At 30.0% G+C, this 27,488-nt stretch overlaps 1 protein-coding gene across 2 annotated transcripts in view; it reads right to left on the bottom strand.

Moving 5' to 3' along the window:
* Nucleotides 1-27,488, bottom strand: part of LOC143193395 (potassium voltage-gated channel subfamily KQT member 1) — a 107,471-nt gene that overhangs the window by 28,774 nt on the left and 51,209 nt on the right. For both annotated transcript variants that reach the window (XM_076399591.1, XM_076399592.1), the window contains exons 5-7: nt 20,611-20,701; nt 14,582-14,708; nt 12,102-12,277 (exon numbers count right to left, since the gene is read on the bottom strand). In XM_076399591.1, coding sequence (XP_076255706.1) covers nt 12,102-12,277; nt 14,582-14,708; nt 20,611-20,701 — 394 coding nt within the window. The remainder of the gene's footprint in view (nt 1-12,101; nt 12,278-14,581; nt 14,709-20,610; nt 20,702-27,488) is intronic.

The following is a 27,488-nucleotide window of genomic DNA, read 5'->3' as shown; positions in this document are numbered from 1 at the left end:
TTGCTTTCTGATAAATAATTTAAATATTAGGCCTACAAATTAGTTTTAAAACTTTTTTTAGTTTGAAGCTTTGTTGTGAAGAATCGGTACTGTCTTTCAAAATATTGCTAATTTATAGCCGTTAACCTTTCCCGTCTTTCAGGCAATTTACGGATTAAAAAAGAAATGAAACGTTGCTCAGACGAGTCACGACTCATATATCGTAATGTGTGACTGAATTAATAAAAAAATACTTCCCGCATATGCGATTTATTGGGAACAAATTAAAATATTTTCTACGCACTAAAAAGATATGTTGTTCATATTTCGACGAAATAACATATACTGAAAAGTAATACCTATCAAAGAGGCTTCAGCATGAAGTTAGTTACAAATGTATCCGATGCGATTAAATACACAGTGAGACGATCTATTGTAAATTGTTTAAGGTTAATTTATAGGCCTGATATTTGTGGTATTAATTATTTGATTTGATTGTATTCATTTCTCTGTATTTTTACTGTTAATCGATGTGAGCCTCTATTATTTTCTCAGCGTAGGAAATGAGCTTAATATTGCATGACTGAATTAATAAAAAAATAATTCCCGCATATGCCATTTTTATTGGGAACAAATTAAGATAATTTCTAAGCACTAAAAATATATGTTGTTCATATTTCGACGAAATGGCATATATTGAAATGTAATACCTATCAATGAGGCTTCAGCATGAAGTTAGTTACAAATGTATCCTATGCGATTAAATACACAGTGAGACAATCTATTGTAAATCGTTTAAGGTTAGTTTATAGGCCTGATATTTGTGGTATTAATTATTTGTTTTGATTGTATTCATTTCTCTGTATTTTTACTGTTAATCGATGTGAGCCTCTATTATTTTCTCAGCGTAGGAAATGAGCTTAATATTGTATGACTGAATTAATAAAAAAATACTTCCCGCATATGCGATTTATTGGGAACAAATTAAAATATTTTCTACGCACTAAAAAGATATGTTGTTCATATTTCGACGAAATGACATATACTGAAAAGTAATACCTATCAAAGAGGCTTCAGCATGAAGTTAGTTACAAATGTATCCTATGCGATTAAATACACAGTGAGACGATCTATTGTAAATCGTTTAAGGTTAGTTTATAGGCCTGATATTTGTGGTATTAATTATTTGTTTTGATTGTATTCATTTGTCTGTATTTTTACTGTTAATCGATGTGAGCCTCTATTATTTTCTCAGCGTAGCAAATGTGCTAAATATTGTATGATTGAATAAATAAAAAAATACTTCCCGCATATGCGATTTATTGGGAACAAATTAAAATATTTTCTACGTACTAAAAAGATATGTTGTTCATATTTCGACGAAATGACATATACTGAAAAGTAATACCTATCAAAGAGGCTTCAGCATGAAGTTAGTTACAAATGTATCCGATGCGATTAAATATACAGTACAACTATCTATTGTAAATCATTTTCAGTTTGGTTTATAGGCCTGATATTTGTGGTATTAATTATTTGATTTGATTGTATTCATTTCTCTGTATTTTTACTGTTAATCGATGTGAGCCTCTATTATTTTCTCAGCGTAGCAAATGTGCTAAATATTGTATGACTGAATAAATAAAAAAATACTTCCCGCATATGCGATTTATTGGGACCAAATTCAGATATTTTCAAAGCACTAAAAAGATATGTTGTTCATATTTCGACGAAATGACATATACTGAAAAGTAATACCTATCAAAGAGGCTTCAGCATGAAGTTAGTTACAAATGTATCCGATGCGATTAAATACACAGTGAGACGATCTATTGTAAATCGTTTAAGGTTAATTTATAGGCCTGATATTTGTGGTATTAATTATTTGTTTTGATTGTATTCATTTCTCTGTATTTTTACTGTTAATCGATGTGAGCCTCTATTATTTTCTCAGCGTAGGAAATGAGCTTAATATTGTATGACTGAATTAATAAAAAAATACTTCCAGCATATGCGATTTATTGGGAACAAATTAAAATATTTTCTACGCACTAAAAAGATATGTTGTTCATATTTTGACGAAATGACATATACTGAAAAGTAATACCTATCAAAGAGGCTTCAGCATGAAGTTAGTTACAAATGTATACGATGCGATTAAATACACAATGAGACGATCTATTGTAAATCGTTTAAGGTTAGTTATAGGCCTGATATTTGTGGTATTAATTATTTGATTTGATTGTATTCATTTCTCTGTATTGTTACTGTTAATCTATGTGAGCCTCTATTATTTTCTCAGCGTAGGAAATGAGCTTAATATTGTATGACTGAATTAATAAAAAAATACTTCCCGCATATGCGATTTATTGGGAACAAATTAAAATATTTTCTACGCACTAAAAAGATATGTTGTTCATATTTCGACGAAATGACATATACTGAAAAGTAATACCTATCAAAGAGGCTTCAGCATGAAGTTAGTTACAAATGTATACGATGCGATTGAATACACAGTGAGACGATCTATTGTAAATCTTTTAAGGTTAGTTTATAGGCCTGATATTTGTGATATTAATTATTTGATTTTATTGTATTCATTTTTCTGTATTTTTACTGTTAATCGATGTGAGCCTCTATTATTTTCTCAGCGTAGGACATGAGCTTAATATTGCATGACTGAATTAATAAAAAAATACTTCCCGCATATGCCATTTTTATTGGGAACAAATTAAGATATTTTCTAAGCACTAAAAATATAAGTTGTTCATATTTCGACGAAATGGCATATATTGAAATGTAATACCTATCAATGAGGCTTCAGCATGAAGTTAGTTACGAATGTATCCCATGCGATTAAATACACAGTAGGACTATCTATTGTAAATCGTTTTCAGTTTGGTTTATAGGCCTGATATTTGTGGTATTAATTATTTCATTTGATTGCGTTCATTTCTATGTATTTTTACTGTTAATCGATGTGAGCCTCTATTATTTTCTCAGCGTAGGAAATGAGCTTAATATTGCATGACTGAATTAATAAAAAAATACTTCCCGCATATGCGATTTATTGGGACCAAATTCAGATATTTTCAAAGCAGTAAAAAGATATGTTGTTCATATTTCGACGAAATGACATATACTGAAAAGTAATACCTATCAATGAGGCTTCAGCATGAAGTTAGTTACGAATGTATCCCATGCGATTAAATACACAGTAGGACTATCTATTGTAAATCGTTTTCAGTTTGGTTTATAGGCCTGATATTTGTGGTATTAATTATTTCATTTGATTGCGTTCATTTCTATGTATTTTTACTGTTAATCGATGTGAGCCTCTATTATTTTCTCAGCGTAGGAAATGAGCTTAATATTGCATGACTGAATTAATAAAAAAATACTTCCCGCATATGCGATTTATTGGGACCAAATTCAGATATTTTCAAAGCAGTAAAAAGATATGTTGTTCATATTTCGACGAAATGACATATACTGAAAAGTAATACCTATCAAAGAGGCTTCAACATGAAGTTAGTTACAAATGTATCCGATGCGATTAAATACACAGTGAGACGATCTATTGTAAATCGTTTAAGGTTAGTTTATAGGCCTGATATTTGTGGTAGTAATTATTTGATTTGATTGTATTCATTTCTCTGTATTTTTACTGTTAATCGATGTGAGCCTCTATTACTTTCTCAGCGTAGGAAATGAGCTGAATATTGTATGACCGAACGAATACGTAAACAGTTTCAAAATGGAGTTGTTCACAAAAGTGGCGTTTTATTTTTCGAAAACCTACGGACGTGTTTCCGTTTCCTGCGCCGGAGTGTGTGTAGTAAGAGAGTGAAGCGGGCCGGGCGTCCCTACTAGAGATTACCTGAATAAAACAGAAACAGAGATCGTTCTGTTAAGTAAATAAAGAAAAGAACTGCAGACGGGATTACGTCGAATGTTTCTGTATAAATGGGATAAAGAAAAAGTCACACTAGTTGGAGCTCTTTATTCGATTTATACATTTCTTTTCGTAGGTTATGTTTTCGCTGTTGTACTTTTTCGCAGGATTGTTTGCTTCGATTTTTCATGGACAATTTTATTAGTTAGATAAGTTAGTTCTACAATTTTATAGTACGTAGTTTCCATTTTCATCGTCGTACTTGTCTACGGGATAGAGCATCTAATGCATTTTTAATCCAGTTAAAACTAGGGTTATATAATAGTGTGGACTTTCTCATCAATTTCTGGTCCTTAAGATGACTGTTTATCAACCGTGTCCATAATTTGACGAGTTTGACGGTCTAAAACGTCTAATTATTATCCCATTTCATTGTCTAATCTATATGGATCGAAGACAAAATATCTAGGTATTGTTACTTACCTACAATAGGTGGCCAAATTATTAGGGACAGTACTCGTATTTATGTAATTTATAGTTTGCATATGTTTGCATATTTATAGTAGTTGTTATCTTAAATAGATAGTGGTGTCATAATTATTGTTTTTGTGAAGTAGCAACATAGTATACGCGCGTCGTTTGTCAATTGTATGACGTTTCTTCTCGTTCAGTTATTGTCCGTCAAAACACGCGCTTTGCAGTATTGTTGTGTACTATATATAATAATTTCTTTAACTAACTTTTCTGTCTAAAATAATTAAAAGGTAATTCAGTCAGTTATGTTTACGAATTTACATTTTATTAATGGCTCGACTCAGTAAAGACATGTCTCCAAGAAGATGTAGAGAAATAGAAATATTGTTACTATACTCCAGACGTTCTCAGAGAAAGAGATAGCAGCTATGTTCTGGATTTTAAGTATGTCGTCAATCAAATTAAACATACATATATAAACATATACGATATAAACTACATATTACTAAAAAGAGAAAAATACAATATTTTAAGCAAAAAATTGAACCGACTTCAAAAAATAATTAAAGAACTCACTAAAAAGTAAAAAATAATCGAATATTAGACTTTAAACATAAAAAAACCTTCTAAAATAACGTATGTACATAATAATTGTTGTAATAACTAAATAAAAATAAAGAAAAAACTTATTTAACCTATCTACCACATGTATTTTATATTCTACGATATACACACCATTTAGCTATCTAAACCAATCAAATCAATGCTCAATTTTTTTGTTATAAATATTTTATTGAAAATGTTCAAAATAATTACGTCAAAATAACTAACCCTGCAATCATAAATCGCAATTAAAGTAATCCTAGTTCGCAGGAAAATATTTGCCAATCTTATGTTGACGGACACCATTAAATTATTTCAGAAACTGTCAGGTAACTTTACCAAGAACCTGGAGGTTTTAATAATGAGCTTCCCTATTTTCGCGATTACAAATTCTCGGTAATGCCGCATCGGTGGTTTAATTTTATAATGGGCAATTAACTAGATTCTTGTTTTGTTTTTCTTTTGACTGATTTAATCCCCTTTTAAATATTGATTTATGGTAAATTAAAATACCAGTTGATGGGTTTGTATAACATAGGTCTGAAATAAAAAGTTGTTTGAGTATTTTTAATTGATTTCTATATATTTTGCTATGCTGAAAACGAAAATAATACGGGAATAATTACAGGACATTAAAAATTGTAACAATATTGAAGGTTTTATGGAAGCATCTGCTTCAAAATGACATTTTTTATGCTTCTTTTCCCGTAGGTTATTCGGCGCACAAAAAACCGACCGAAATACATTATTTTCAAATCAAAATATGAAGAGTCTAGTTGCTTGGTATGCGGAGAATTTAAAATAGAGCGTATTGCTCGCTTTTTGTGTCCGAGAGGTACCAGAGACCGAGCAAATCACTGTACCAAAAAGAGTTTGCCACGTAAGGACCTTAAAATTGGTGAAAAGGACGGCTTCCAAAAATATTGGTAGTTAATATAAATTCTGTTACCATTGCTGCACCTAAAGTATTGCGTTGATGAAGCAACTTATAAAATCTCTTTTCAAGGATGGATATTGATTCATTTACATAGTTTTAATATTTCCAGACCTCTAAGAAGCAAAGGTGAAAGGTTATATCAGATATTAGACGGCTTATAGCTAATACAAAATTCATCACCACTATAACAGATCTTCAAAAAGAACAATTTATATAAAAAGATCTCCATAAACAAATTTTCAAAATAATGCTAAAAGGATTTCAAGATGTAGGTTTCCTAATGAGTTTAAAAGTACATTTTCTTCATTCCCACCTCAATTATCTTCCAAAAAGTTTGTAAAATATCAATGAAGACTCAAGTGAATTATTTTACTAAGACATTTAAGAGACCAAAACAGATAATATTAAAAACGGAGAGCCTGAATTATGTTAAACTACTGCTGGATGCTCCAGGAACGTACTAATGAAACAATATTTATCGTTGATGGTTTGTAAATAAAGTAATATTTGTTAAAATTTAAAGAAACCCTTCGTCCTAAGACAAAAGGGACTCATTATCGGTTTTATTATATACGAAAAATAAAGACTTCTTCAGCAAACTATTTTAGAAACAAATTTTACAGACCTGGGATATAGGAAATCATTTACTTCTTCATTTTTATAAATTGTACCATTTTTTTTCCAGAAAATTATCGGGTAAATAATGATCCTATTGTTCTATTTCCTTGAAATTATAACCTTTAAACAAAAAAAGGTCTTAGTACTTGGTTCCTAAATTATTCTTGCGGTATGTCAAGGCCAATAGATGTGTGTGGCATAAGTGAAAGAGCATAGAGTAAAATTACCCATAAAAGCATTTCTATGGAAAAATATAATATACGGTTCCTCAGGAATAATAGCTTCGTCATCAGTACCTTAATAACTCACTAATACAACCAACTAACGATATTACTGAATTATATTAACGTATAATTACGTAACGTTTGTTATAAACGATGCTGTAGACCACTCTATAGTCAATTATACTAATATTTCTATAAAATATTTATTAATAATATCGATACATCAATTTTGAAGGTAAATATTTGAAAAAATATATAACCAATAACACATATGCTTGTTTGTATAAAGAATTTGACCGTTACATCCGAATAAAAGCCTGTAAAGCTTTCATTAAAAACGTTGTTGATCACAAATAAAATAACAACTGACACGCTATATCTACATTTAACTGACAAAAATAATTTTTTGCATATTTGAGTTACTTTTAAATATTTTAAAGTAAAGGTAAAAAGGAGTTTTTACCAACGAGGGTTAATCTGGACTGGACCTACAGTTTAGCGTGGGCTCCGAACCACGGTCCTCGGCATTAAGCCTACCGACCGGTGACTGATCAACTTATTTTATTGATATTTAGTATTTTGTTTTTTGTTGTTTATATATGAATATACAAACATATTAAAAATATTTGAAAAATATATAATAGATTAAAATGAAACTTGTACACAATAACTAACGAAATCAACATACTGAATTTTGAATGAAAAAATGTTGATATTCAACCTTATAAAGAGGAATATTCATTATTATTTCAGAATATTCTAAACAGCCAATAAAGCGGTATAATACAATGCTAACAAATTAAATAGATCGATAATCGTTTTTTGTCTATAGTGCCTATTACTAAAATAACTAGGAAAATGGTCAATTTTACATTGCCTAATAAATGTTCTATATTTTCAATAAAAACTACATTTAAAATTTATGGAGCTATATTATGGTGTTCTAGTTTAATCAAAATTGCTTTATTATTACAATAATGTGCGCTATATATTTAACATAATAGTATAGACCAGAGAACTGCATAAAAAATATTACGAAACACAAAATGAACCTGTAATAAATAATGTATATTCATTATTTATTCAAGTTATGGCAACGAATATAACTTTTATTGGTCAAAAGCAAATTGTTTTTAATAATAATTTAGAGCGCCACTAATGTTACAGGATGTTGAATTTTACTTTTACTATTACAATTGCTACTAAAAAATAATATACTTAGAAATAAGTAACGATTAAAAGTGGATAATGGTTAGGAAGATAACGTAATAAACAATTTGCATATCAAAGGCAAAAATTTAAGAAACAATCTTGAAATTTAATTTCCAATGCTGTTTAAATTTAATATAAACAAACATTTTAGGGTTTGTTTTTCAATAAAAGTATGATCATTAAAAGTAACATTTTATATTATTTGTAAGAACAAATTAATGGAGAAAAATACGAAATATATATACGACAACTTCATCCTGGTGGCGCAGTGGTAAACGCGATGGGACAGTCCTCCTACTGTTGCGATAGCCGCGGGTTCGAATCCTGCTGGGGCATGCTCGTAAATTTATGATTCTAATTGTTTCAAATTTGTAAATGTTCTAGGCAAAAGTGTAAAATCCGACATGGAAAATGATCCCAGTCACGCCAGTATTCAGGCTGGGTAATACCGGATGTCTTCTGGGATGATTTCTAAAGTTGTTCACTCGCCAATCGGTAGACTTAATGCTGAGGACCGTGGTTCGGAGCACACGTTAAAATGTAAATCCAATCCAGATAAACCCATAGTTGCTAAAAGGGGACTTTAAAATATATAAATAAAATAAATAAAAAAAATTAATAAAACAAAATTTCATCCTCATATATATTAACAATATTCCAGACTAACAAGAATCTTATGTGCTCTGTTTACTAGGTATTTAGATTTTCGAAAGCAGCTTTTTCAAATTCATAATATGACCATCAATCAATCCATTTTTATTTTTAAGAATTTCTTTTAATTGGATATCTGATGAACTGATAAAATTTTTCTTGTTTAAGAACTTTTAGAAATTGAATATATTCTGGAGACACAGAATATCATTGTATTAGAGGTAGCTGTAAAATGTTTAAAGATTTTTCTGTAAATTTTATTGGTTTTAACTTATAATCCATTTTAAGGTTTCATTAGTAAAAGCATATTATAACAAAATAATAACTAAATATTCTAAGTAATAAATACATTAGTTCGTGCATCAAGAGTTAAAACTAACGTTTTAATTTCTCATTTGTTGGTCAGTTATTAGTCCTTATATGGGATACAAGGCAAAGTAGAAAGTAGTAGATTAATGAAAGCGATAGAAAATAATTTTTAAGACAAGATTTTCGCTGAAAAATATGTATAAAAGATAAAAATAATATAAATGAACATAATTTTACATAATTTTGCCAGATAGAACAACTGGGACACAGTGATTTGGTAAATATTTTTAACCCCTGATAAATTTTAAGATGTTTAACTACATGACAGTATATTCTTTGAACCTTTTATCAATTATTTTAGTTATTTACTTTATATACTTTATTTAAATTTATATATATAGTTTTAAGAAGTTAAGGTATTCCTTAACTTCAGTTCATTTTTGAGGTATCTTCTTTAGTATTTAGTATTTAGTTAATATTTAGTCTGTTATGACAGAAAGATAATTAACTTAAATTGTGATCGAATTTCGACTACAGGGCGATCCCTGGGGACGACAATTCCTTGTATTAAAGGTGTTATTTATAAAATATAGTCAACTGTAGGCCAAAAAAATATGCGAGGTTATTATTCCATGGCTGATAAAATAATAAAGAAAATTTCGAGGTACAATAGTTGATTGATAACCATCGATACATTTGAAATAAATTAACAAATCATAATGTTATTATGGTGTATTACATGCGGTTTCCGCTTATATTAGCATTTCACTAAAACGGATTTTAGCAAAATTAGCTTATTAAAAATTCTATTTAGTACTGCTTTCCTGTCATTCAAATGAAACAGCATATTTTATATGTAAAAGTCTGGGAATTAGGACATAAACCATGTTCATTATTCCCCCTTTTTTTGACACAGGGTTATGCGTATATTAACATCTATTATGTCTTGCTTCTCTGGTATCATTAATCACACAGAAATTTTCCAGAAGATTATACATAATTTTGCATTAATTCTTTATACAACAAAATTCAAATAAACTTTTTCCGTGAGGTTTTCACCATTCAATATAACTACAAGAATTACATTATGTTATATTTAAATGTACACAAAGAAATATCGTTAAATAAGTTAATATATAAACAACGCTATGAAAGAGCTCATTTAGGGTATAAAAAAATATTACCGAGAGTAATATAATATCTTGGTTATTTAGATTTGTTAGGTTTTTGTACTGTACAGAAAATTCAATATTCAGTATCACTTCGTCAAAATGTGAACAAAAAAAGTTTTAAGTGAGTTGAAAATATCTGAATGTGTACCAAACACATCGCATTTTCGGGAAGTTTTACTTCTTGAAAAAGGGGAAGGAAGGTTATAGAATGATGTGTAAAGCTTATGGCAATCATACTACATCGACTTTAACAAGTGAATTCTGGTTTCAAGGATTTACAAGTGGTGATCTTGACACCAAAGACAAAAACTGTTCTCTAGAATTGATAAGATAAGGATTTAACGCCGTTACTCGAAAAAACCATCAAAGGAGATCAATATCGACTACAACTAGTGCGTTTGGGGAATGGAAGCAAAGACACAATAGTGTTATTCTTCGGTATATTATGCTGGACCACACGTTGCAGGACCGGTGAAAACATACTTGGAAACATTAAAATGATAACAGGTTAATTGCAAAGTTCCCGGCCTGACACAGTGTTCCGAGTTTCTGACATTTCACCGAGTATATAGAGACTGCTACATGAAAATCAACCACCAAGGATTGGTAGGCTAAACTTAGACGTGGTGAAATCAGCACCGAAGATGGTGAACGCAGTGGACGTCCAAAAGAGGTTGTTACCTCCTACGAAAACATAACACAAACATAACAAAACACAAATCCACAAAATGATTTTGAATAACCGTAAATTGAAATTGAATGAAACAGGAGACACTCTAAATATATCAACTGAAGGTGTACATCATATCATTCACAAATATTTGGGTATGAGAAAGCTCTGTGTAAAGTGGGTGCCGCGCGAGCTCACTTTTGATCAAAAACAACGACAAGTTGATGATTCGGAGCAGCGTTTGAAGATGATCAAGCCTAATTAACCCGAGTTTTCGTATCGACATGTGACAGTGGATGAGAAATAGCTCCATCATTTCACTCCGAAGTTCAATCGACAGTCATCCGAGTGGGCTGCACACGATGAACCCGCTCTAAAGCATGGGAAAACGCAACACCCGGCTGGCCAGGTTGTCATATCTGTATTTTGGGATACGCGAATAATTTTCATTGACTACCTTGAAAAAGGAAGGACCATCAACAGCGACTATTACATAGCGTTATTAGCGATCGTTTGAAAGACAAAATCGCCGATTATCAAGTATAATATCACCATGTAACAAGTCAGTAAAAACGATGGCAAAAATTCATGAATTGTATTTCGAATTGCTTCCTCATCCACCCTATTTTCCAGATCTGGCCCCCAGTGACTATTTCCTGTTCTCAGATCTCAAAAGAATGAAGAGGTAATCGCCGAAACTGAGGCCTATTTTGAAGCAAAGGACAAATCGTACTACAAAAATGATATCGAAAAGTTGGAGGGTCGCTATAATCAATGTATAACCCTTGAAGGGAATTATGTTGAATAAAAAATTTAATTTTGCCAAGAAAATGTGTTTTACTATGATACTATGGTACCCGCAATTTTCTCCAATCCTTGCTCCTTCTTATTACTACTTATCCCGACATATGAGTTGTGACCTATCGAAAAAAATTGGCTGATTCCTGCATAGGCTTTATTCCATAAATCGAATCCACAAAACTTGTGAAAGAGGGGAAAAAATATTTGCTATCAATGAACTTGACTAAAATAGATTGTGACGATTTTTCAAAAGATTCAAACTTAAAAAACCTCTAAAACAAATTGATAAGACTAATATTTTCCTAATATATGTGGCCAAATTTAGTTTGTCTGTGAATATATGTTTTTCTGCAATATGCTATGTTTCAAAAACAATATTAATATTTAAGTCTGCCAACAATAACCAACATTAGATTAACAGTTAATTTTAAGATTTTTTACTTTTAAAATGTAAGTAATTTTTAACCTGCAATATAGATTTTCGAATCTATAATTGAAATTAAGCATTTGCCACAAGAGTTAAAATATTTAATATATAAATGTCGTGACTACTAACCTGTCGATGTATAAAAACAACTGAACCAAGCAACCGCCATGTCCCACCTTGCCTATCTACATGAAGCATTCGCAGAATTTGAAGAAATCGAATTCCTCTTATTGCTGAAGTTGCAAACACCTGTCCGTTTGATCCCAAGGTTAACACTACAATTGATGCTACTACTACAATTAAATCTGAAACAAAAAATTAGAAATAACAATAATTTAATGCCAATTATGTAAGATCAGTTGTATTGTAACATTTAATATATCGATTATGTTCCTAAATTTGAACTGTTCCACTTAGCAAGTGTACCGGAAGCTCATTAATACTTTTTTTTTATTAAAAAATACGTTCAAAAATATGAGGAAATTGGGGGTACGATAATATGTCCCATCCAAGTGCTTTTAAAGTTTGCTTTACCGGTAAAATCATTTCATATATTTGGACCCATTCTGGACATTTTTTGATCAAATCATGGTTCATATTGATCGACTTTTCGTTTTTTGTATTCGCATTCCAATCAATTTTTGCGGCACCCATCTTCCCATCTTTTTCTCATTACTATAACTGATCACTAATCGTTTCTTGGACCATATTTAACCCTACTACCAAATATTTTTGAGTTTTGATTTGGCCTTCATCCAATGACTCTTGCAGTTTCGCAACTTCAAACTTTTAAGATAAACCGGAACGTACTTTGTCTTATTCATCGAAATCACCATTTTTGAATGTTCGAACCCAAAATGAAAAAAGAGGCCTATTATGATACACCGTTGGACACATATTCTAGCGAAATATTAACACCATAGAGTATATATAGAGGTTTTACTTAAATAGTGGAAACCGAGGAAATGGCTCTGGAACCACTTTTTTGATTGGTTCATTTGAATTGGCCTACGAATGCAGTTTGTTTACGACGCCATTTTTGTGTGTCTGAAATAAAATACAATTAGCATTTTTGTTTCTTAAATATAATCAGTATTCTTTCATTATAATGTATTTTTATCCTTAAATGACTTAACATTGCTTTTACCTGGTACGAATACAATTATTTATATAAAGCATTAGTGTTCATATATATTATTATCTACAGGAATACAACAGAAGAAATTATGAAAATATTACACACAGTTTAAACACAAAATATGTCCAGACGAGACGATGACAAAATGATATTGAAGGTAAATGTGATTATAATACATGAAAAGATTTTACTACCTTTTAAAAAGTTGTTTGTAAAGTATCATAAATTGAAAACCTAATTACTTTGAAGGGGTTCATTTACTTGATACAAATATATATTGATCAAGGTCATTGGCCTTTTCAACAAGGATGTTAATAAAAACATTAATACAAAATAATATAACACAATTTGCAGACCAACAAAATCAGCTTAATTTTATAGACAAGAGATTACCATGCCTACTGTTATTAGTTAATAACAAATGTTTAAGCTAGATTTTTACAAAATAAGATCAATAATTTTGATATATATCAAACAATTTAATTTTTTGTCGCTAAGTATTATTTAGTATGTTTTCTCCATTATGACGTAAATTGATTGAACTCTTTTAATTATCCATTCCATAATTTTCACAATAACATTATAGAAATAATTATATCTTCTCTCGATAGATTTTTGTGTTGAACAAGTAAGTAAAATATTAACAGACATAGATTTTCAGCTGTGCTGCTCTACTTTCAGTATGAGGGAACAAAAAGATAGAAACCTTAATACAACTTATTTTAATTGATAGTACTAAAGAAATATGAAATAGGGAAAAAGAGCTGTAAAGAATTTTGATTATATTTGCCGGGAGATATGTTTTCAATTAGATTTCATAAATTTTTATATCCATATTTAATTATTATTTATTTATATATTTATATTTCATTATATACTTACATTTTAGCTTTTTGATATTGTATAATATTTGTATTTAACGGAATCTTATTAATAAATGGTTTTGAAAAATTATATTTTGGTTTTATTTGAAATTTAAATGGTCAGTAAAATGTTACGTCATAGGTTAGTCACACGATGCATATGAAATCGTCGCCCAATGAAATTCTCCTAATAAAATATTTTCAATACAGGTATCTGTAATGGTAATTTAAAGTAACCAATGAAATTCAGGGAAATGACGTTCTCAGCGCCTTCCTGCTAAGACCACGCAAAACTATTCTGAAATTATTAGTATTAAGTTAACACTCTATATATTACTCTATGATTAACACATAGCTTTAAAGATTGATATCAATGGAATAAAATGACATATGTGTCATATCATAACATTATATACTTAAATCTAGCGACATCTGTTAGAAAAATCGGTAATGACTTTCGGTACACCTGGAGTATATGAACAAGTTCGTTTTAAAAAACTGAACTGTAAAGCTCTATTAGATTGTAGACTGGCAGGAAAGCTTCTTCGGCAATTTTTCCTAACTCGAAATTACTTTCCTGCCAACCTCCAACCTACATCAAAACTTACCTATAATACATATTGGTTTCCTAATAAACCTCAACCGTCCCCAAAAGCCCATGTATTTCGATCGGCATCCTGCTGACCATAATCGGACCAGGTACTCCGCCCCGAAAAATACCACCAAACATATTTCCTGCAAAAGAACAGAGAGGGAGATCGATTAATAAGAATCGCGGGGCAACTGTATAAAGGGTTTAATTGTGGGCCCCGTACAGCGGTACCCTTTCAAATGGTCGGTGTAACAAAAAAGCGCGCTCTTCGCAGCAAACGTTCGCCCGTCGAAAAGAAAAGGGAAATCCTAAAACGTTTTCCCCGTAAATTTCGCGAACACGTTGTTGCCCGAAAGGAAAAAGCAATTTATCTATAGGGAGACGTATTCCTTTTCAGTTATTTAGATTTGTAATCTAATTAAGGGACAAAGGAATTTCAATCTCGGATTAATCAATAACCTCTTCTGATACCTACCGAAATTTATTTAATAAGTTACCTAATTAAAGTAAATAATCAATATCTAGTAAAATATTAAAATAATAAAATAATATTCTAGTAAAATAACTCTAATTTATTTTTATCTTAATTTGCCACGGTTTTCTATATATACTTTAAAGATTCCTTTCAACCAACGAGGGTTTATCTGGACTCGACTTATTATTTAATATGGGATCCGAACCACGGTCCGCAGTTAGACTATACCAGAAGACATCCAGTCTTACCCAGCGTGGTTACTGGTGTAACTCTACATCTATATCCCTATATCCCAGCAGGATTCGAACCCGTGACTATTGCAACAGTAGGAACAGCAACCGAGGCAGCTACGGTTTTATTTTAAAATTAAAATGTACTTATTCTACGATACACACTTTTGGCTTAATATCTATGTCACTTTGAATTGTTTCACTTTCTTTAATCTTCTGACTAAACCATTATTATCTAGGAGATGGAGAGTGTCAACGTTGATGTGCTGATGGAGATTCTGTTATTTTCCTTGGACATAGTTCTTATCAAATTTCTATAACGTTATCTACTGACAGTTTCTACCTTCAGATCATTATGCAGATTGTTGTTACAAATGTATCATAGAATATTTTTATTATATTTCCATTGCTCTATCTGTTGAACTCCATAGTTGAACACTATAACGCTACAGTGGTTTCAAGACTTTTGAGTATAGCAAAAGCTTATTGTAGACTGACAGAGCTGAATATTTTTGTATAGTGCTATTTGAAACCTTCATTTTTTTTTAACATATGAGTTCCAACTAAGGTTAATATCCAAGGTCCAAATATGTATATATAGATTAGTGTTTCCATTTGGAAGTACTGGTTGATTTACTAGTATACTAGCTTGTACTTGATTGTTTTGTTGGTATTGCAATGGGCAATTTGGGCAATAGCAGTTTGTAACATTTCAGTTATATTTTAAAAAAATCCCTTTCGAAAAAAAATACATAAATGAAATTAAAAAAAAGACACGTTCAAGGAAAAACAAAAACAGGTCATTAATTTTCCAAATTTACTTCGGTACACAACGAATTTATATCAACATTTTCACAGTATTCCAAATAATTATTAAATTCCCTCAATCTATTCAAAACGATATTCTACACCGATTTCAAAGAAGTTTCAGAGACAGAACCAAGTCAGGCGAATGCAGCATTATCTTAATAGGAAAACCAACAGTTTTGGGACGAATAGATTGACACAAATAACGTGTAATATTCAAATAATATTAAATCATGATATTTTCGGCCAGCAAGATAAAGTACTTTGCTTTAGCGTGATTTTATTTGCCTGAATTCATTTCTAACACGATATTCGTGCAATAAGTCAACAGTTTTTGGGTATTATGCGTAAATTTATGCCTAATACGTCCTAACTATCACGTGATGTTTCACAATCACTAGAATGTAATACTTTATAGAAAAACATTTGTTTTTTGGTCCACCAATAGGGGGCGTAAAAACTATGTTATATCAATCATAAGATGTCTACTTGAGTACTAATCCTTGAAGTTATTGTGAGTGATATGTTGCTATGGTGGAGCATTAGTCATCTTATATGCTTCCTCTGTCTTCGTCGAAAACAGTATTCCAACAGAAACACTTCGCTCTAAATAGAGTATCATCATCATCGTCAAATAACATTCTATTGTTGAATAGAGTGATAATATAGTAACAAGAACTTAATGGAATAGAAATCCAATTTGACTATATTCCTGGGAGATTTATATTGTTGACCTTAATTATTTTTTTAATAAATATAGAAGTACTTTTGCCAATATTATTTATGGTTTTAAATATTTTATATTGAAAATAGTGTAAACTAATTTCACAACCCATCAAATTTAACAACAAATGGAAATAAATGTAGAATTAAAATATATTTGGCTAAGATATCGTGATATCGTGTAATCTTAATGATACCTGATATGATACATCCCTAGTCACATAATATAATTTTGAAAAATCTAAGGAGGAGTGACTTGAATAAAAATGGACGTTAATAAATAAATTGACGATGAAAAAATCACAAAATTCATATCTCATGTTCTGGAAAATCAAAGATAAATATTTTTAGAAAAAAAGTTAAATACGCTGGTAATTGGGAAATAAAAATCTGCGTTGGTTGACACGTTTATAAGTAACCCTTCTGGTCATTTAAGGCAAAATTAAAAAAGACTGCTAATTTACAAGGAAGCTATTATAGCCCCTACCAGACACAAAATAGAAATTGTTCTTTTTTAACAAAATGGAGACCGTGAAAAAATTATTTTTTTTTATAATAACAACCAAGTAATTTGGTACAAAAATGTTAGAAGTTACAATGTTAATTATAATAAAAATTAAAGCAATTTTAAGAGCAAAAATAGCTCTAACACAATCTGTAAAAAGTTGTGATAATTAATCGAAAATAATCTATATTTTATAATTACTCTTGAGGATTATTCTTCGTGTCATTATAGGAAGAAATTAGCGTTGAAAGGTATCGACAGAAATTGACTATCGACTGTTTCACTCAACTAATATCAGTCGCGATATTCGGTTCGACTGATTTTGACCACTTTTTACTATCTACTGCATCAGTCGTGCATCTTCAGCTACTAGTTTCGTACCTATTAGTTTCATTCGACTAATTTTTAACGCCCTGTCTTTGCCATCCTATATAGTCCCTACCTTGAATATAATGAGGGGAATTTATACCTAAATAGGTTTATATGTAATATATTTGGTTTTATGTTTAGTTTGCAGTATAGTAGAACTATAATTATAAATAACAATATATTTTACAATAAAATAGCAATATTTTAGTTTGTATAAAAGTAAAAAATGCAAAAAAATTCATTTGACTGCATTTATATTATCTTGGCAACTATTGGTTATTTTTTTGATTGACTTTTCTCTCGATGTTAGTTCAGGCCTTTTAAATGTTAAAATTTCTTTCATTCAAATTTCAAGGAATGATAATATTCTTAATAATAAAATATTCCTTATTAACGATAAATAGTAACTCGAGAAAGTGGATTCACTACTCATTACTACTCTTTTCAATCACGTCAAATATATAAAATACACAAATAATCATTCAAAATGAAACTGTTATTATGAAGTTAATAAATTATATATTTCTTTTTCTTTTCCAAAGATATAAAGAGAATAAGTATGTACATCTCCGTCTTAGTTATGGTTTAAAAAAAGAAACACATATTGAAATGGAATAGAAATAAACCAATAACTTTTATTATTTTATGTCATTGTTACTTTCCCGATATTAAAATACGATTAAATATGGTTGAGATAATTATTCTAATGCTTTTATAACACTGTCATTTATCGAATTAATATTTCTCTGAAGTAAAGTGACCTGTACTAAAAGATCTTGACTAAACTAGTAATTAATATTTTCAGTAGCTAGTTTCTTTACTATCTAGAACTGTTCGACTGTTTCTAATATTTTCACTTTATAGTTGCCAACTCTAAAACAAGCATGAAAACGAAAGACACAGAAAATTAAAGGAAAATGTTGAACCCTCCCATCCTATTCAATAGATATTACTCCATTAGGCATTTACTTGTTCAAACCTACGTTACATGACCGTTTTACTTTTTAAAATAGAGACAACGATTAAATTAACTAAATAATTTCAAAATCTATTTGTACACCATATATATCTAATTGACTATAAAAATTAATTATAGAAAGTTCTACTTAAAAATACTAATTGTAGTGATAAACTGCAATATTAATTAGTAAAATTTAATTAGAAAATAATACGTTTCGTTTATTGAATAATATAAATATTAACGTTCACTTTGAGCCAATATTCTGATATATTTTCTAAATATATTTCTATTATCGCGTAATATGAACGTATCAAAAATATAAATTTGCTGATATTCAGGCTGGATAACCTTCTAAACATTGCATTAGCAAGGCACGCAAGAACCGAAAGGGAAGACGAGAATTATTGTATAGGACCTGCACCTTCAACTGTGCGTTAAAGTAGAACCATTATCCTTAATACGACCTACACAATAAAATGGCACTTGATGTCGACGTTGGAACTTTACGTTGTTAAATGTTTTCGTATAACAGTCCGTCAACCATTAAAACATTTCCTATTTTTAACATTATAAAGGTAAATATATAGAGGGTTGCTTCTTATATTATGGAACCAGACCAAACTTGTAATAAATTGACCCTTATATATAAAAGTTTAACGCTATTGATACTGTGACCCTAAAAAAATATACTTCAGATCGATAAAAGGTTATAAAAATGTTGTAGAAGTGGAAGAGGTGACTGTGAAATCATCAAGAAAATGTTTATCTAATAATATGCCTTGATATTGATTAAAGTTCACTACTGTTTCAATCCACTCCCTAATCTATTTTCCAATTTCTTAACACATCAAACCAGATTATTATTCAACGAAACCAATATTAAAAGGTATCTTTTACATATTTAATAATATATTGTCGACTTGGTATTTCAGGTGATTAAATGTTCTTAATCAGGCTTCAATATTCTTTATATATTTTGATTCTATTCCAGAGAAGGGTTTTTTTCTCCAATATTGAAATTGTTGCATCGAAAGCTTCCGTTATATTTGTTTCATAACTTTTAACAAAAATATTGAAGCTAGATGCACAGATGTTGTCTGTAATATAATTACAATCTAGATAGTTTTTTACTATCAACTATTTACGTCAAAATGTTATTAAAAATTAATCTACGTTTTAAAACATAAAGTTCAAATAGTTCTGTATGTTTAACGTTATCGTTATAAAGAAATCATCCAGCGTCATCTGTGAAGATGAACCTCCATCTTTATCTAAATGTACAAGAGAATTTAATGCAACTGTACAGATAATGCTATTTTACTGGAGTTATTTGATATTTCTTGAAGATATTACGATAAAGGTCTCCTTGGAGAATCACTTTACATTCGTTCGCTATATTTACTTAATAGAAATAAAGCGAAATAAACAGGCGAGCGGTATGAAATATGAACGGAGTTACTATGAAAGACGGCGGAATAAGCATATCTGCAAACGAAATTTTATTATACAACGTATAAAAATAGCGAACTAAATTTTAAAGATTTTATGTATATTCAATAATGCATTCATTGAAATAAATGCTGCTTAATTCGTAAATATTTTCAATGGCTTGGTTACACTCTTTCTCGTCATCTCCTCTGTGCTCTTCAAAGTCCTATATTCTCATTATTATAACACTAAAATTAATTGTAACAAGCAATAATTCCAAGGAGCAATATCTAGATATGGAGAAGTTTACAAAATAGCATGTTCTAAAAATAAATAATAAAGATTAATGTATTTATAGAATAGTGTCTACTATCAAATATTTCATATATAACATATATTTATAACATATTTCGTGAATCTTATTGGCGTACTATTAATTAGCAGTCTTTTTCATTTATCGAATAACATTATATAATTGTAAAAATTCGTTTTCAATGTAACAGAACTTACTATATACGTAGATTAGTAATATATTGGTACAACTTACCATCCAAAAAAGCGTTTCATTGGCAAAACTGGAATAGGCATCGATTGTGGAGAGGACACTAAATATTAGACACACTAAAACCAGCATAAACCTGAAACAAAACAAAATTAAGGTTAATATTCATATAAAAGGTTTAGTATGACATAACACTGTTATAAAAACACAAAAAATAAAAGAATAATCAAGAAAATATAAATTATCGCGTTACTACATGGCCTCGCAATGGCAGTATAATCTGCAATTCACTAAAGATCATAAAAAAATTAATTTTTCTAATGAATACAATTAATCAAAATATAGCCTTACCACATTAATAACTTAAAATTAAAAAAATCTCTCAAAACCCCTTACAACCTTATATTTAATAAATATATTGATATATTGAGATGCGTATATTGTACATATGTATGTAATAAATTTTTCACTAAAATCTAACACTATTAACACAAACAAAATGCATCGGTAAGGTTAATTCTGTTTTTAGAAATGGAGTATCATAAAAACTGGAATTATGCACAGCTCAAATATGTTAATTAAAAGATATATATCGTTAGTCAATAGTTCGATCAGCATTCACATATTATATTATATTAGTTGAGACACTCAATCTGAAACTAGATTTTAGAGGTTGTTAAAATTTACAAAAACGCACCTGTAAACTGTATCGATTTTCAATGAGAACAATCATAATAGTTTGATTTATGTTCTTCTCGGTATTCACACTAGATTGCACAAGTATATGGAAAAATCATAATAATCAATTTCTGTAAATTTAATCCTATTCATTGTATCGAAATATGACACTATCAGAAACGGAGTATCATAAATGCTAAAATTAGGCATAACAAATGTTTCGACTTAAAATTGAGAGGTTCTTAAAAATTTAATCAAAATTCCCGTAAAACTATAATACCAATTTCATAAATGTGATAGAATTCCAAAATTTAGATTTGATCTTAATAAACTCTATTTTTGTGACAATATAAATATAGCGTGTTCAATTAAATTTAATTTTAGAGTTATCAATTCGATTTTTTCAATATTTGTATCGATCTCAGAAAGTAATGATCCGGTAGTATTAAGCCTTGTCAGTGTTAAAAATTTTGAAGTTTTATAATGTATAACCACGAGTTGCCTCTGAGTATACTTTGAGGTCTGTCGCTTGCTAAGGCATCAGCTTGTCTGTCAAGTTAATTAACTTAGCAATAGGCCTTATCAGCGATCGCGGACCTTCTCTACAACACTCAACAGTTACTCATGTGTTAATCTGATTCTTACAAATGTAAGGAATTATATTACTGTGGCTTCTATAGATTCGCAAATGCATTATAATGCAAAAACTATACAATTTCAAACCAAAACCATTTCAAACCGTTTAGAAGTTGAACACAGTAGCTTATTGTTTTGAGACAGATTATCATGGTGCAGAATATATTAAAAAATTGTTTCCACAGAACTAATATTAAAAAAATGTCACACTCAACAGCATTTATCATGCTTCGGGCATTTCATAAATCATATGAATTCTATCAAAGTGTTGATTAGTTTATTAAGTTCATGAGGAGTAAGAAAATAAAATAAACAGGATAAAATAAAATAAAAAGCAAGTATAAATGGTATCTAGATAATTTTTTACTATCAACTATTTATTACGTCAACGTGTTATAAGATAATAAGTTTTTAATTTTACTTATTTATTTGCTTACTATATTTTCGTTAATATTCTTCCTTAATTATATTAATATAAATTAATTGAGTTTACGAGATGTGCTGTAAGGCCATTATCTCTTTTTCTAACAGATGTCGCTAGGCTTAAGCCTTAAGGCCACATATGTCATTTTACTCTACTTACATCACGCTTCAAAGCTATACAATTAGTTACTGGATAAAGACACAAACCAAAATCAAAAAGAAATTCCGAAGCGTTAAATGTGGCCCAAGAAATGATTAGCGACCCATTACGAGACAGGACGAAATTATAAAAGACGGGAAGATGGATGCCACATCAAATGAATGACAGGCATATGGAAAATCAAACAATCGACTGCTAAATCACCTGGCGAAGACGAAGAAGATCGAATCCAAGACCAAATCGATTTGGTCTTAAGACAATGGTCTTTGTTTGGTGGGACCAAAGTGGCGTGGTATATTACGAACTGTTGAAACCTGGTGAAACAGTTAATAGTAATAGCTATCGACACGAATAAAAAATTTTAACACTGCATTGATCGAAAAATGTCCAGAATGGACAAGACACGGTAAAGTAATTTTACAGCAGGATCACGCGCAGTCTTATAAAGCAAAACCAGTCAAGGAAGCGTTGAAAGCACTTGGATGGGATTTATTATAACATCCGCAGTACTTTACAAACATTACCCCGTCCGATTATCAACTTTTCGCATCAATGGGACACGGACTTGTATATGGACAAGATGTATAAAATAAAATTGCCAATACTTTGATTATTTTTTTGTTTTCTTGAAAATTATGTAGTTTCCATGATATACAGTAATGACTTTCCGGTACACCTGATATATTCTAATCTCTTTCAACAATCATATAAATAACAACCTCAATTATTCTTCTTTAAAGTTCCTATCTACATTATCTTATTTATAAAGACATGCATTAATGAAAAATATCCACTCCAAGTATATCTCGAGCAAAAATCGAAAACAATTACCAGGGGGTCACAATTATCCTGCACCTGTCTCGAATCGGCCTTCGCCCACGTACCCACGCGAAAGTTTAAGGTCGCACGAGTAAGTTAGTGGTGCCACGTGAAGTACGCCAATATATACTCTTAAAACCGCCCAATTTAGGTGGCGATACGGCTATCCTAATCACCATAAATACCGGACAGCAATCGCCGATTCCATATTTCCAACGGGGAGTTCGAGATTGGCCCGTGCACGAATCACGAATCTAGGGGAATTAAAATTCTAATCACCTCTTAAAATCGGGCCCGGACACGCTACGTACTGAAATCTAAGCGAATGTGTATATTTCTTATGTTAAATATTTTGAAGGCTTTTTTTTAATTGATGGCATTAATATATAACAGTTCTAGTTTCGCGGTCGAGTCACGCGATTTCTGAATAACGACGTGTTTTTGTTCCTGGCCAGAGATCGAGAAGGACGGAACGTTCAATTACAATCAACCTATTTCTTTTATGGGTTACTCTCTTAGATTTATAATTCTCAGTGACTTCCAAGAAAATTGTAATTAGCTAGTAGGTAGTTGAAAATATCTATGTATTTATATTCACCAATTTTCATAGATCATATTAAAAACTGCATTCAAGAGATATTTCAAGAATGACCAAAAGAAAACCGAGCAAGTGCTGGGTTTCTCTGGGATAAAATTTAAGTTTCATTGATGGATTACCTCCACACTGGTATAATTATAATAAGTTTGGAGCTGAATACAAGCATTCATGAAATATATAATCAATTTACCGAAAGAGAAAATCGTTAAGATAAACAACATACTAACACTGTTCAAAAACTCTTTGCTCTCACAATAACAGACGACTAGCTGAAGAATAGTTCAACACAGAATAGCTCGAAGTCAATATCAATTTAATTATCAACGCACAAAGGTTGTCTTTTTTATTTCGGGATTAACAATGAAATCAAAATAGACGAAGACTCAACTCAAAATCGAAAATAAATGGCAGAAGCGCTATATGTGGTCCAAGAAATGATCCGAAGATGGGAAGATGAATGCCACATCAATTGAATGACAGGCAAATGAAAAATAGAAGAAGAATCATCTGTGAAATGATGGTTCAAAGATTAATGAAGGGTGATGAAAAGTGGATTTATTTTATAAACCCTTCAATACTGAATAGCTTGAAGTCAATATCAATTTAATTGTCAACGCACAAAGATTATCTTTTATATTTCGTGATTCGAAATGAAATCAAATTAGTAGAAGACCCAACTCATAATCAAAGACAAATGGCAGAAATGTTATGTATGGTCCAAGAAATGATTAGCGAGCGATTACGGGCAATAGCGAATGTGCAAAGATGGGAGAATTGGTGACCCACCAATTAAATGACAGGCAAATAAAAGATCGAAAAATCATCTGTGAAATCATGGTTCAAAGGTCAGTGAAGGGTGATGAGAAGTCGTTTTATTTTGTAAACCTTTCAACACAGAATAGCACGAAGTAAATATCAATTTAATTATCAACGCGCAAAGGTTGTCTTTTATATTTCGGGATTTAAAATGATATTATTTAAACCATTGAGTCCGAAATTAGGACTATACTTTGAACAAGTCATGTGGTTATATACTGGTGAAAAAGTCGGTTACGTAAACTAGTTTGTGATGCTCTGTATAGCATATAAATATCATACAATGATCTTATATTAATTAATCACACAGGTTTTCAATAAAAGAGCTTTTAGGTTTTGTAACGTAATATTTATGTTTTTTTTTGCTACACTACGTTTCTTGACGATTTGGATAAATATGTTAAACCAGTTATTACAATAAAATAAAATAAAGCAGACTTAAAACATATCATTTTAGTAACAAACCACTAATTAGACGTATTTTTGATATAATATACGTTTACTAACATGCAATAAAACCTTTTTTGTCACATTTTCACTTGTCAGAAGAATTTTAAATCTCTTTCTAGACCCTTCAATAATAGCTTGATATCGTAGGCATGCTCCATTTTCCTTTGTATCTTTTCTTCGTCTCTTTGATGTCCTAATGAATTCGTTGAACCTTCCTCTTCACTCACATATTAAATATTTTCAGTAAAGTAGGCGATATGGAAATGCAAAAAATATACTTCTAGGCTCACTAGGCAACTTAAAGCTTGAAATTCTTTTAGCATTCTTTTAACGATTTTTTCATAGTTAAGGTTCAACAGTTTCATAGTTCAACTTTATCTGCAGTGGTAGTAAAAAATTTTCTATGGAACTAACAACATTTGTTGGAAGATATTCTTTTCACCATTACCACTTCAAGCTGCCTCGTTGGTCAACTCTTTTTAGTCCGATTAACTCAGTCAGTACTTTCAAAAAGCAATGGAATTTAGTAAACCGAGTTTGTTATTCGAACAACTCATCAAAATGCCAACCATGGTCTCCATATTTAATTTAATATGCAAAAAACAACCAATTTCTTATAAGTTTCTTTCTTATAAGTTCTTATAGGTTTCTTTGACGTGTATGGAATGACCGACAGAATTGGAAGGGATTCAAGAGTAACAGGACTTTTTTAAAATTAACTTACGTAAAAGTCTTGGCCACAAACCACTTACTACAAATAGTTATCTTCTATTCTTTCACCTTCTATAATATTTCTCAATTAGTTTTCCTTTTTGGTTCTTGCGGCAAAAGCTGAGGAAAAATATCTGGTATTTTAAAGATATGATATTACTGAAAATAATCCAAAACATCGGTTCTTTCAGAAGCCATCATCTCAGCAAAATCCTAATATTGTTTGTTTAATATTTCATGATAACCAAAATTCAAGGGAAACTAAAAATGTATTATATATAGAATGTAATTAAGGAATCGTAAATTTTTAAATATATTTTTATTACAGATAAAAAGTTAATGTCTAAGTGACCCGTACTTTATTGACAAATAAAAAGTCCAAAATGGAAATTGGTTTTTCACCTTTAACCTTTCGACACAATGCCGCCAGAGATTTCAGATATTAAGAAAATAAATTATTCTCCATAATGCCACCATAAAAGCTACTGCCGGCCAATATCGAATCAACCTGCTCGGCTTTGTTTAGATAAGTTGGCTGTGATAAGTCCCAGAAGCAGTTTGGAAGTCCCTTGACTTCTTGGTAGATAATCTATAAACGATTGCTCTACATAATATGCCACATTACATGATAAATATATATATATATATATATATATATATATATAACATGATAAATGTATATATATATATATATATACATATATATATATATATATATATATATATATATATATAATATGATATATATATATATAATATGATATGTATATATATATATATATATATATATATATACATATATATATATATATATATATATATATATATATATATATATATCACACTATAGTTAACAATTCCACCATGCCCTATAATCTTAAATTGTTTTTATGGCATCTCATATAAAATTTTTGTTATTCGTATGAAATATCAGAAAACTATAAAATTTCTATATAATCAATATGTTGTTAGAAGATAAATCTAATTGGTACTGGGGCTGTATATTCAGGTCACCTTTAGATAGAATCTGATCTTTATCAAGTAATAATGTAGTATGTTTGCTTTAAATTTATTCAAGTACATATTGGAATTGTTTGAATTTGAAGTAACTAAACGTTGACATTTATAGGATAAAGCATTGCCACATGTCTCTTACATTTTTGTAAATAAGATGTTTTATGATTTACGTAGATTTAAACGAAAGTCAACTAAGTTAAGTTAATCTATGATATATGTAAATTAGTTATTCTGTTATAATTTAGCTAGTTTTATTGCTATTTCTTCATGTTGAGAACAGTTACTAGTTCCTAGTTTCTACTTGAAGGTCTTTGTTAGGCATTACCCACAGTATCCATCAGATATGGTTTCATTAGATAGGTTTTGGCCATAAATCAATGATTGCTCAAAGACTTAATACCTATATATATTTCACCGCCACAAATAATATGACTAAACAATTTTTCTACTTCAGACTATATAACAAATAGTGATAATCTATCCTTTTATAAATAATAAACCAAAATATTATATATATATATATATATATATATATATATAGATATATATTTACGTACATAATTTTCTGTAGATTAAAAGCAATAAAACTACATAGCTCCCAAAATAACAAACATC

The sequence above is a fragment of the Rhynchophorus ferrugineus genome, unplaced genomic scaffold (assembly GCF_030347505.1).
Source record: "Rhynchophorus ferrugineus isolate W39M unplaced genomic scaffold, kcgeb_rfMv2 rfM3, whole genome shotgun sequence".
In the NCBI taxonomy this organism is placed as follows: Eukaryota; Metazoa; Arthropoda; class Insecta; order Coleoptera; family Curculionidae; genus Rhynchophorus; species Rhynchophorus ferrugineus.
The sequence above is the reverse complement of the archived record's forward strand: the minus strand, read 5'-3'. Positions and strand labels throughout refer to the sequence as shown.